At 45.8% G+C, this 13,028-nt stretch overlaps 1 protein-coding gene across 2 annotated transcripts in view; it reads left to right on the forward strand.

Moving 5' to 3' along the window:
- The window catches only part of RASSF1 (Ras association domain family member 1), a 279,996-nt gene that overhangs the window by 237,333 nt on the left and 29,635 nt on the right, over positions 1–13,028 (forward strand). The window contains exon 1 of one of the 2 annotated variants that reach the window (XM_086938841.1): positions 7,459–8,229. The exons of the other annotated variant lie outside the window; for it this stretch is intronic. Within the exon in view, the coding sequence (XP_086794967.1) occupies positions 8,074–8,229 (156 nt within the window). The 5' untranslated portion in view covers positions 7,459–8,073. Of the gene's footprint in view, positions 1–7,458; positions 8,230–13,028 lie in introns of those variants that run through there. 2 annotated transcript variants of the gene reach the window in all.

Raw genomic sequence — 13,028 nt, forward strand, 5'->3', positions numbered from 1 at the left:
TTTTTTAAAGAAAATCACAAATTACCACCAACTTGAAGTTGGTGGTAATTTGCAATTCCTAAAGACCAAATAGCAAATTTCTGGTGCTTCCAGAATTGCATTTAAGGAATCGCAATTTGCAATTCCTTAATTGCATTTGCAAAACAAAGAATTGCAAATTTTGCAATTCTCTATTTTGCGATGGCCTTTTGGGATGACACATCCCAAAAGGCTATTTCCAATTTGCTAATGCGCCGATTCTGAGAATCTGCCCATTTGCAAACGGGAAAAAAGGCTTGATATATATGGCCTCATGTTTCAGGGTATATGTATATGCACATGCTAATATTTAGGCTGGTGGAAGCCTCGTGCAGTGTTTAATCTGTTTAAGTAATGTGCGGTCAGGCTGGTGTTCATGGCAAAGGCAACTTCGAGATTCTATTAATAGAAAAAGATATACATATAGCGTTCATTACTGAAACCTGGATGGACGCCGCTTCTGGGCCAGACGTGGTGATGGCCACTCCCACTGGACATCTCTGCCATAGGCAGGATAGGAAGGGGAAAAGAGGGGGCGGTCTAGCGGTGGTTTACCAAAGTAATATTAAAGCTATCTTTAAGCCCGTACCGCTGGATGTCTGTGAAGCTTTATCATTCAACTTTACGCTTCTGAACCACCTCGCTTTCAAAGGAGCACTTCTATATAGGCCACCTGGGGCGAGAAATACGTTTTTGACGGCCATGGGGAGCTTATTGGAAGTAGGTATGTGCGAAGAGAACTTTACTATACTAGAAGATTTCAACTTTCATTTAGAGGATGGTGGAAACCCTGAGACAATGGCCCTACTTGATCTGATGGAAGCAGCTGGCCTGGTAGGACCCACCCATTGCACTGGCCATAGGCTGGATGGTCTATTTTCCAACTACCCAGCAGTAGTAGTCGCCGGTACATGGCCAGTGGCATGGTCTGACCACGCTATAGTAGAGCTTAATATAGCGGCTAGGAAGTTTATGAGCAGAGAGCTCGGCCCTAAAAAACAAACAAAGACCATTAGAGCCTGGAGCAAGTTGGTAGGAGGAGACCTGGAGGAACTCCTTGTGGCATCGAAGGAGGAGCCTCCATTAGATGTGGAGGAAGCGGCTCTAGGTTATTCGGACTGGCTGGAACACGCAATTACAGCTCTTGTACCTGTGAAGAAAGGGTGTAGGCAGAGGGAAAGCCCCTCTGCCCCACCGGTTTTCTGAGGAACTCAGATTAGCGAAAATAGGATGTAAAAAGCTAGAGCGGAAATGGCGCCGAGGGTATAAGGAGAGAGACAAGAGGAACCTAAAACATGGGCTTCTTGAATATAAGAAGATGACTGCCCAAGCAAAACAAGACTATTTCACAAATCGTATCAATCAATCTAGCAATTGTTCAAAAGAACTTTTTAGGACACTTTCTAGTCTTGTATCTCCAAAAGTTGCAGGGCCGCAGCCCAGCCAAGATCTGTGTGAGGCCCTGGCCGCTGTTTTTAGGACTAAAGTTGAGACAATCTTTATGCTTTCACAGGCATTACCAGGAGGTGGCCACTGGCACAAAATCACAATCCTAGGGGTGACCCACGCAAAGATAATCTAGAAGAGTTTACACCGGTAAACACGGAAGAGACAAAAAAAAGTGCTCTGCGGGCTCAAATCAGGGTCCCCATCTGATCCATTTCCAGTAACGGTAGCCAAGCTGGCACCTGGCCCAATTGTGGAAACATTAACAACGATCTTTAACAACATTATATAACAAACTTGGTGGTAGTGTTTCTCATCAGAGAAAACGTCCGCACCTACTGTTAAAGTTATTCTCACTGGATACGTTATACGTAAGGTATCAAAAGAGGTGCACTGAGAACTTGATAAGACACCCACCACCAGGGGTGTTTGAGCAATGCAACTTAATGCAAGTACCAAGAATCAAGAGAACAACCAAATTGCACAAGCACCCTCTTCAAAGTCCATTCTCAGTGAACATTTCTGTAGGATAATGGTATTTTTTCCCAAGGTTATTACACCAACATCAACCAATGGTTCAATAGGAGCTTCAAAGTATGGATCCAAAACCAAATCTTGTGCTTCAAGTTCTTTATTAGTCAAACATGTTAAAAGTTTCCCAGCTTTACACTGCCGACACGTGTTTCGCCCTCACCAGGGCTTTTTCAAGGCTATCCTAGATAGTCTATACTGGTCTGGCGTCAGAGAGGTCTATGATTCGAAAGGATAAAGGTATGAAGCGTCGATATGTAAGAATCCTATTAGGTGTGGTGATCACAGCGAGCTATTCCAGATGTGGGTTCCATCTATGTAACTTCATGATATTAGGCCCCTCGTTGAGTGTTGTAAGAACATAAGGACATTCGTGGAAGTATGTCTTGGTAAGGTGGTGTGACTCGCTGCGTGGAGATGAGTCTTATCTTACTAGGGTAAAGATTCTTGAAGACCTTGATAAGTCTTCCGTTCGTTTTCATCGGCGCCGAGTCTCCACTGCAAGGCACTGTAAGACTCATCTCCACGCAGCGAGTCACACCACCTTACCAAGACATACTTCCACGAATGTCCTTATGTTCTTACAACACTCAACGAGGGGCCTAATATCATGAAGTTACATAGATGGAACCCACATCTGGAATAGCTCGCTGTGATCACCACACCTAATAGGATTCTTACACATCGACGCTTCATACCTTTATCCTTTCGAATCATAGACCTCTCTGACGCCAGACCAGTATAGACTATCTAGGATAGCCTTGAAAAAGCCCTGGAGAGGGCGAAACACGTGTCGGCAGTGTAAAGCTGGGAAACTTTTAACATGTTTGACTAATAAAGAACTTGAAGCACAAGATTTGGTTTTGGATCCATACTTTGAAGCTCCTATTGAACCATTGGTTGATGTTGGTGTAATAACCTTGGGAAAAAATACCATTATCCTACAGAAATGTTCTCTGAGAATGGACTTTGAAGAGGGTGCTTGTGCAATTTGGTTGTTCTCTTGATCTTTAACAACATGTTCGCAACCGGCTGGTTCCCCTCCTGCTGGAAACGGGCATCGATCCTTCCACTGCTGAAAAGGCCTAATCTAGATACAGCAGATCCCAATAACTATCGCCCCATCTCAAGGCTTCCACCTCCAGCCAAACTAATTGAAAAGATGATGAATCATCAACTCAGTGTGTCTTTGGGCACAACGAGTGCCTTGGACCCCTCTCATCACGGGTTCAGAGTGGGCCATAGCACGGAGTCGGCCCTAATAAAGGCAACTGAGGAAATTAGAGGAGTAATGGATGTAGGGGGTAGAGCTGCACTGGTCCTTTTGGACCTCTCTGCAGCTTTCGATACGGTCCATCATGGAATTCTGATGGACCGGCTGAAGGACTGTGGGGTGCAGGGGAAAGCAGGAGACTTGGTAAATGCGTTCCTGACTAACAGAGAACAGAGTGTAGCGTTGGGGGATTACGTATCCAAATCTTTTGTTCTACCCTGTGGGGTCCCTCAGAGCTCCTCCCTAAGCCCCACTTTGTTCACTGTATACGTCTCCTCCCTGGCACCAGTTATTAAGTCCTTCGGTTTTAATCTAACCTCCTATGCAGACGACACACAGATTGTGGTGTCAGTGTTGCCAGGAAGGGAAGATGGAGTGGCTTTACAATTCCAGGAATGCATGCTGGCGGTGGATAGGTGGATGGGCAAAAACTGCCTGAAGTTGAACACAGCAAAAACGGAAGTCATGATCTTTGGCCTCAATAAGGACTTTTGGAGCCCGAAATGGTGGCCTGAAGAGTTGGGGATCCCCCCTCTTCAAGTGGCCAAGGTGAAGAATCTAGGGGTTCTCATAGATGACCAACTCTCATTCAGGCCCCAGGTCAATGCTCTAACATCTTCAATTTATTTTCTTTTGAAAATGGTACAGAAGATACTTCCGTTTCTCCCCGAAAGCAGTAAAAAGACAGTGGTTACAGCCCTGGTCTTACCTCGGCTGGATTACTGCAATAGCTTGTTGCTGAACGCTCAACAGGGACTTCTGAACAAGATGCAGGTCCTGCAAAATGCAGCAGCCAGACTCCTGACTGGCATTCCGAAATACGCATCCGTGTCGGGCCAACTTACGAAACCACACTGGCTGCCGGTCCGTAAGCGGATTGCTTTTAAGGCCTTGTGTCTGGTTTTTAAGGCCCTCCAAGGCCTTGGACCGGCCTTTCTGAAAGATTATTTACATTGGTACAACCCCCGCAGACAGCTAAGATCATCGAGCTTGCGTCTGGTCAGGGTTCCTAGCATAAGGAAAGCACGATGGGGGGTTAGGGGTTTTGTGTTGGGGGCCACAAAGGCCTGGAACGCCCTGCCTTTTGCCCTGAGAAACACCACGGATCTTATGACATTTAGGAAAGGCATTAAAATGTGGCTATTCACACAGTAATCTCGTTCTGCTCATACCCTTCTGAAGCATTTCAACAGCGCCAGGACACCTCCGGGTAACAGTGCGCTCTACAAATGTCTAAAATAAATAAATAAATAAGATTGATAAAAGTGTCAGATGTTGCTGTGTTCCAGTTGTGTGCCATTGAGGGTGGCGTCATGTTAGGAACTGTTTCTAGCGATTAGAGTGAAGCAATGTGTACAAGTCAAGTCCCACTGATGGTGATGTTCATACTATATGCCCCTTCAGATGGTTAGCATGCAGTAGTGGTTTGCTACTTGGCTGTGTATGAGGATCATGGTGAGGGTCACAGTTGACCTTCTGTGATTTATGTATGATATTTCTGCTGTATGATTTTTTGCTTTTAAATACCATTCACAAGCACGCGTTTTCCACTTTGTTACTAGTTGGAGTTTATTATTTTTAGTAAGTAGACTAACATTTCTAGGTGTTTTCTAAGCATGTGACTGTGATGTCGCTGTCTGAGGCTACGTAAGTACATGTGCGAGGATTTGATGCTGGTTTGTTGGCATGGGCCCGCAATTAGGCCTTGGAGGTGAACTCCGCTCTGTTCGGGTAGTTTGTGGAGTTTTCCACAACCTGCGCTCCGCGGAGCACACAGAGTTCCAGAAAACTCTGCTCTGCTAGTTTTCTCCTCGATTGCGCTCGCCAGTGTCAAGTTGGCGAGTGTGAGCAAGGAAAATCTACATCCCAACGAGATTTCTCAACATGAGTGGTCGCAGATGGTCGCGACCGCTCGCGTTGAGAAACCTTCCATTTGCGTTGAGAAAGCTACTGCTCGAGTAGAACATCTACTTGAGTGGCAGAAAAGAAGTAGCACCCTCTTGCGCTGTGCATGGTGCTGTTTGCGCTGATTTTACAACACGGAACAAACAGCCAGTGCTGAAAATCAATGCGAACGGCGTGACCAAACGCACTCCTCTGCTTGTGGAACTTCGCGTATCGTGGTGGATTTTTACGCGGAACTCTGCGAACTCCGCCCAAGCATAGCCACAATGCAGGTTTTTCTTGGATTTTATATGATTTGGTTGGAGTAGTAATTTAGAGCATAGACCAGAACAGGGATAACACCAATGCACCTGCATGAATCTACTTTGTGTTCAAGAGTAATTGGATTGAAAATGTTCCTAAGAATGCAGCCTATCTCCAGTCATCTTCTCAGTGTGCTATACTCAATGTAGCAAATGATTTCAGAGAGGGAAGCCCTGGACTGGAAACATGGTTTTTGAGCGACATTGAGCCATTTGCCCACTTTGACAATACTGCCCACTGAACTAGAATCTTTCAAATGGAAAAACAGCATAATTTTGTACAACTAAATACAGTTTGACCCTTTTTCTCAGAATGCCGAAAAAAGATTACTTGTTATCTCCGAGTGGGAATGTATAAAGGAATATTTGTTCCTTACCTCTGGGTGGGGAAGTGCCAAAGAAAAAAGGGAAGTGGATCGAATGGGATAAAGAAAAAGCATTAGAAATTGGGCCAAGAAAAGAAATTAGAATTGCACAGTAAAAGTTACTGTAGACTGACCATATGAAGAGGGATAATAGACTGAAGGGAAACAATGGTAAGCAAAAGAGATGCAATATAAAAAAAGGCTCTAAAACAAAAGGGAAATAATAAGCATTGGAAAAGCCAACAGATGTCGTCTTTATAATGGATGTCGAGCTACTGTCTTTGCCAATGCGTGTTTATAATTCATTGTTTAAAAAAAGTAAAAGAAAACAAATTTCAGTACTGGAAGAAAAGCAAACACATGTCTTGGGATATCAAAAAACCTTCCATGAAATTCAAAATGTTCAATCTTTATAAACAGCATGGTTATTTTTCAAATTCAAATACTTTTCATACAAAAGACTGTGTACAGAATTGAAAAAGAACTCAGAAGTGTATGAATGTATAGGAATACACTTGTTGAGGCCTAACTTACTTTAGGTGGGCCTCGAACTCAAACACATGCTCCGGCCATTTGATGCTTTGAAGCAACCCACGGGGCAGATTTATCAGCAGAATACAGCATCCCACCTCTTCCTCAGTGTCATAAATGCTGCCTTTGTGTGGAAAGGCATTGGAATTCATGCAACATGTGGAAGACAGGAGATCAAACAAGACCAACCCAATAGTTTGCTCTTTAGCCAACCCGGCAAAAATATGCCTGTTACTGTGCTTTTACATACAAACTGGCACATCATGTAGAGCACTATGGGGCAGGAATGTGAGGTGGAAGCAGGACTTTGAGAAGAGCAAGAAAACACATGCACTTTCAAGAAATATTCAAAGAAAAAGAAAGCAGTTAATTGGTGTGAGCTGAGCAAGGAAACAAGCCATCCAATCAAAAGGAGGGTAACAAAGCTGTGCTGCAGGTAAGGGACAAACATAAGAAGAGGAAGGAAAGCCCTCAATTAGAAAGCAAGCGAAAGAGATTGATCAGAAAGCGATCTAATAGTAAGCAATGCACTGACTCTTAGCTCACAAAAAGTGTTGGTACTTTCCACAACAGATTTTCAACGACAGACAGCTGACTGTAGCAGAGACCTAAAAAGGAATACAATAGGGGGAAAAGCGCATGATTGGAATACATTCAGAAAGGGAGACAAGTGCATAAATAAAAGAACTCTCGAAAAGAAAGGAAACCATGAAAAGTCCGTGATGGAAATAATGGATGGGAGAGAAAGGAAAAAGGGTGGAAGAAATAAAGGGATGTTATTAAATAAAGGAATGCATTTGAAGTAAAGATAGAATCTAAAAGAAAGCGATGGAAGTCAGATTAGACACCACATGCTCCTTAGAAGCCCGACTTGAAGGGTTAAACGTCCTCCCAGCCCTCTGGCGGCTGGCTCAAGGATGAATCACTGCCCGGGAGGAGGAGGATGTTTTAGGGAGAGGAAGAGGGCGGGGATGCCTCTAAGAATGAAGTCATCCAGCCAGGGACCCCGCCTCTTCCTTCCTCTCCTTTTGACCAATCAGGGCCCGGCCGAGCCGGCTGTGTACCTTCCAACTACCCAACGGCAGGCGGGAGGGGCGGGGCGTCGGGCGCGGATGCTGACTGGGCTCAGCTGCAGTCGAGCGCCCGCTACTGAGGCGCAGTGACGGCGTGGGGAACAGGCAGGGTGCTGTGCGCGCGGAGACGGTGCTTAGCGCGAGGCAGCGAGTCGCTCAGGCGGCTTCTTGCACGCTAAAGGGAGTGCGCGGCGTGGCAGGGCTGAGGAGGGGAGAGAAAAAAGAGATTCCAGACCATTAGCTACCTCTTTTAGGCGGTTCCAGCTCTAGCGTGCCAGGGAGAGAGTACGAGCTGAGCAGGAGTGAGAAGAGGGAGGGGAGAGAGCGGGGCATTCCGAGGAGGCACCCATACCCTGACTGCATCTCGAGCAGGTCCCTGGCCTTATTTGGTGTGGTTAGAAATCCGATACCGTGGGCACAATTGAGAGTAAGGTCTCAACACTGGTATATAGCGCTACTGCTTCTAGGCGGTAAGTAGCGTTGATACATTGCGTCAGAGCTGTGAAGCCCGCACCGGCTGCTGCCTCCGAGGGTCTCGAGCTGCGCCCCATCTCGTGACGCCCCGGTGTGTGGTGACAGGGAAAGCCCCGCGCGTGGCATCAAGAACAGGGGGGTGCCAGGTAGAGGGAATGGGGGAGTGCGAAGCCAGCACGACGCCCTCCTTCGAGATGACCTGGAGCAGCACCACCAGCAGCGGCTACTGCAGCCAGGAGGACTCGGACTCGGAGCTGGAGCAGTACTTCACTGCCAGGACCTCTTTCATACGGAGGCCGCGCAAGGACAAGGTGAGGCCCGGAGGGCGAAGGACCACTTCAAGGGGGACCAAGCGGGACTGGATGGGCAGGGAAAGGAAGGTGGACGGATCAGACAGCGAAAACCTAGGTAACACGTGAGTTAATGGGTCGAGTAAAAGTTTGAGGTTCACAGGTGAGGTATTAAGGGCTGGGGTTCACAAAAGATGAGAAAACGGCATGGATTGAAGTCTATTGGTGAATGGGCTAGGGCAGCTGGGCAAAGAGGGGAGAGAATACGGTTACATTATAACAGCGAAGACTAGAGGACAGGTGATCAGGGTACCATGCAAAAGTAAGTATATGTGAGAAATGGGCAAAGACAATGGAATACCTGTTGGGAAAGAAGCCAAATAAAAAAATATTAAGGGACAGTTATGAAAATCTGAGACCCAATAGACGGTTGCCACCAGGAGGACACCGCTACTTTCTGAACAAATCTTTAACAGGTATGGTAGCCCAGTAGTCGGTGGAAGCAGCCCATGACTACCACTCCTAAAATGTGCTATGCTGTTACAAGAAAGTTGATTACTTGAAACCTTCTGTTATGTTAACACAGTTTAGTGACACATAGGACATGGAAACCAAATGAGAACAAAATATTATGAGATCAACTGACTGAATTGGCAAACATGTGAGACACTGTGGAAAGTGAGACTAAAAGGAAAATATGAGATCTCTTCAATTTCCAAGTGGGAGGTTTGTGTGTGAGCATAATTTTAAGAACAATAACTTTATTATTCTGCTTATATACAGTAGTATAAGTATGCATACACGTATTGCTGTTTTCTTGGATGTATGTAATTGGGTTCATTCAGTGTCTAGCTACGGTTCAGTTTTTTTCCCTCAATTACAGTGTTTCTGGGCTTTTTGTCAATGATGAAATGAAATGCTGGGCAGCCTGTGGTCTTGGCTTCAGTCTTACATAGGTACATTTTAGATCTTCTACACTGTGTGATTAATGGACTTTAAGAAGCACTTCACCCACCAGGATTTCAAAGGTCACCAAGACCATATAATCTATGCATTTTCCCATCTAGTGTCTTTGCTCTCACTCTATCTAGAAGGAACGAATTGATTTTGTGGTGTTAAGCTGTTTTGGATAGCACACTGCATGGTATCAATAAAGCTCTGGGTGATCCTTTATTGCAGGAGACGTTTTGCAAGATTCCTGCGACACAGTGACTCTTAACTTGTAGGCATCACAGAAGGCCATCTGCTCCCTCAAGGCAGAAAATGCCATTCTTGGACCATATGGGCTACTCCCAGGTGAAATGCGATTGATACTGGAAGGCAGTTGGAAGTGATGTTGGGACAGAATAGACTTGCATGCTGCAATTTGTTTCCCTGGGTCTGTTTGCTGCTCTTGTATCGTCCAAACCGCTTATACTTCTGTGTTAATCCAGTTAACATGGGGTTCTTGTTCATATTTTGTGGCAGATTACAATTTGCACTGTTTAGTGGTTTACAACTGCCTCAGTTATTTTCTCATGGTGACTGAGAGCGTGGTTCAGTAGACAACGGAAACATCTATTACAACGCAGGCGTTACATCCTAGTGCCTTTACAACGCAGTCAGTACCAAGACTGTGACATTACCTCGAGGTCCATGACAACGCAAGTCATTACAATGACTTGCTTTAGGTAAAGTGGTGTTGGATTTTAAGTACGCCTTCCCTACTGATGCACTAATGGGAGTTGGAATAGTAATTTAAACTATTCCAAAGTCCCATCGCTTCCCTAAAGCAAGCCCTTGTAATGACTTGCGTTGTTATGGAACTCGTGGTAACGACACCGTCATGGCATTGACTGCGTTAAACCGCGCGTGGTTTTGGCATGTGTGGTAACAGATGCTATTCGTAGACCACTCTGCTGGTTTCGGGTACGAACTGTCTGTCGGCTATCCATTGCATCCACCTCAGGCATTCCACTGAACCTCAGTATTTAACATGACTTGGATAGGAGTCCACCTCTGGTCACACCCCAGGGAGTTAACATGACGGTTTTGTTACAATTAAAACTTGAAGTGCGAGTTTCCTTTTGAGTTACATCAGCATGACGCATGTATCAGAGGCAGAGAAATTGGGCAGTGGGTGTTATGATTAAGAAATCGAAATCCTATCTAAGACACTGCTGGGAAGAGGAAACGATGTGTAAGTTAGGGCAAAACAGGAAGCAGTGAATATGGCGGGCTAAACCGAAAGAAAGGTGGTGCACAGCGGTCGAGACAGAAGAAAAGTAAGGAAAGATTGGCTTAACTTCTAGGAAGGGCAATTAGACTTGACTAGATTTGACATTGTTTGGTATTTGGGGGGCGGGGTGGGGGCTAGACACAGCAAATGTTTGCATTGAGACCATCTTTGGTAATTAAAGTTCCCAGCCACGAAAGTTTTTCTTGCTAGACTGGTTTCCACGTTATCCCGCATGTGTCCAGTTGCAGGCAGTGTGAGCTGTAACCTTCGCCTCTTATTCAGAGCAACTACATATCCTAGAGGTGGGGGGAGCCAACAAATTCTGTGCACCCTGAACATGATTCCCATGTAAATCTTACAACATACCTCATGTAAAATATAAAGTCTATTCAAAAAAGTGCATTTCTTTATCATGTGGAAGCTTTGTTCTTATTTCAAATCAGCCACTGTATGGGGATCTATTTGCCACTTCTTTTAATCTTCGATGTTAATACTTTGTTGTGACCTCTCTGCATGAGGGTTGAGCGAGGCTGGCGGGCAGAAGTCACATTAAAACGCTATGCTCTCTATGGGCTCGAAACCGGACCTTGAGCCCGAGTCGGATTGATAACTGGGGCATTCGGGCAATGCCCGAGGGGCCCGGGCCCGAGTTCCACCTGAGGGCTGCTTTTGAGCAGCTTGGGGCTGATTTGGGCGGTGTCTCTATTTTTCGAGGCCGCCAGCGGCCCAGTGGGTGTCTAAGTGGCCTTTCTGGAGGGAGATGGGCACTCATTACCTTCTGTATAGTAGCAACAGGTAGGTGTCACCCCTTTTCTCTCGCTGGGCCTCCCATTAATGCAGGCATACAGAGCAGGGCAAGGGCCCTGTGCAGAAGTGGCCTCACTTGTTTTCAGGGGTGTTTCACTAGTGTAAACTAATGCGTGCATATCCCCCCCCCCCTCCTCCCCCTTATGTAAAATTACGCTGAAGCAGTGATTTGAGGGAAGGCATTATGCAAATGTGGGACGATTTTTTATGCGTGCCCGGGCCGATTTTTAATCCCAATCCAACCCTGTTTTGCGCTGAGTCAGAGCCAGCTTCGGGCTCGAGCTTTCTGTGGCTCGCCCACAGTGGCATCAGGTACTTTTACCAGGGCGGGCATCAGGTACTTTTACCAGGGCGGGGGAGGAGATGCACACACTCACTCCCTCACTCACATTCACAACACTCGCTAGCAAATACGCACACAATCAATTCATACAAAAAGCACGCAGTGTAAAATAAAATACTCGCGAATCACACAATTTGGTCAAGTGAGGTGCCCTGGATTGATCCCATTTTTTTGTGTCCCATTGTTTAATTAGCCACTAGAGCGTTTTATTTCTCCAGCTTTACACCGAATGTACATGTATTTTTTATTTCTTGGCACATAAAGTTGAAGCGGGTGGCAGGAATAAAGCACACGAAAGCTCGGCTCGTTATTGGCTCGAGAACCAAGATGACCTCGAGCAGAGCCAGGAATCTGAACCACCTTTATGCACCGTTCTCCACGATTACCTAATGTGGTTGATTTCTATGCGCTTGTTTGACTTGGGCTTTTAGAAGCGCTACTTTACTGCCGATAACCTTTGGGTATGAAGGGTGCATTTCCATACGTATATTCCATATACCCAAAAGAGGTCATCATAATTCTCTGAGCGAGGGAGGTGTTCCTACCACATCCGGCCTACCTCTCAGCTGGACGGCTACATTCACTACGTGCCTGGGTAGTTTTCTTTATTCTCATGATATTTTTTTGTTTCTTAAAGAAGTTACTTAAAAATGAAACGAGTCTGAACGTTATACGGAGCATCTTTAGCACCTCTTCACTCGCCTCCAACCATTGTGCTCAAAATTCTTCTCTCCCAACCAGTCTTTAATTGGGCCTTGTACTGCTATTGTATACGCCTCGTTTGCTTTCTTGGGTGACGACTACGACGGAAATGCATTGTTGCTTCTCGGACACGCCTGGCGCCATTGTATTTAACGCTTGACTTAGGCATTTTATAGTGTCAGCGTGCCATACCAGGGGGGCTTGCTTGAGTAGCAGTAAGCATGCAAAGGCTCAGGGACCAGGAAACGAGGACGTTTGTTTTGTATATATTTTATTTGATGCACCAGCTCTGGAAATTGAGGTTCAAGAAATCAGAGCCAACTTTGCTACTTCACCACAAATCATAAATAGTATACAAATATATTATGTTGCCTTCTGACGGTGCACGTGGGTGGGGGCATTTTTAGGTGTAAGAAAACTGTAGTATTGCTAAGCCACCCCCAGAAATGCAGATCTAGCGCTATAGTAAACCCGCATGTTTCTTGTTCGCGGTGGGCGGGACAGGGTATGGACGCCCTCTAAACACTGGTGCAAACGCCTGTGGAAAAACCCAGGCTACTGAAGACTGGGCTGCGTAGGGTTCGAGGAGGAAACGCTTCCCTTATTTTTGTGGACATGGCTACACAATGTGAGTCTAAAAGCCCACCGTAAGAAGGCGTGGGCTGAGTACCTAATCCCATTCACCCTGGGCAGCCTGAATCTGCTACGTTGACTTCTCTTTCCTGAAGGGAAGGGCGTGCTCAGTTCGTC

The sequence above is a fragment of the Lissotriton vulgaris genome, chromosome 9, assembly GCF_964263255.1.
Source record: "Lissotriton vulgaris chromosome 9, aLisVul1.2, whole genome shotgun sequence".
Lineage (NCBI taxonomy): Eukaryota > Metazoa > Chordata > Amphibia > Caudata > Salamandridae > Lissotriton > Lissotriton vulgaris.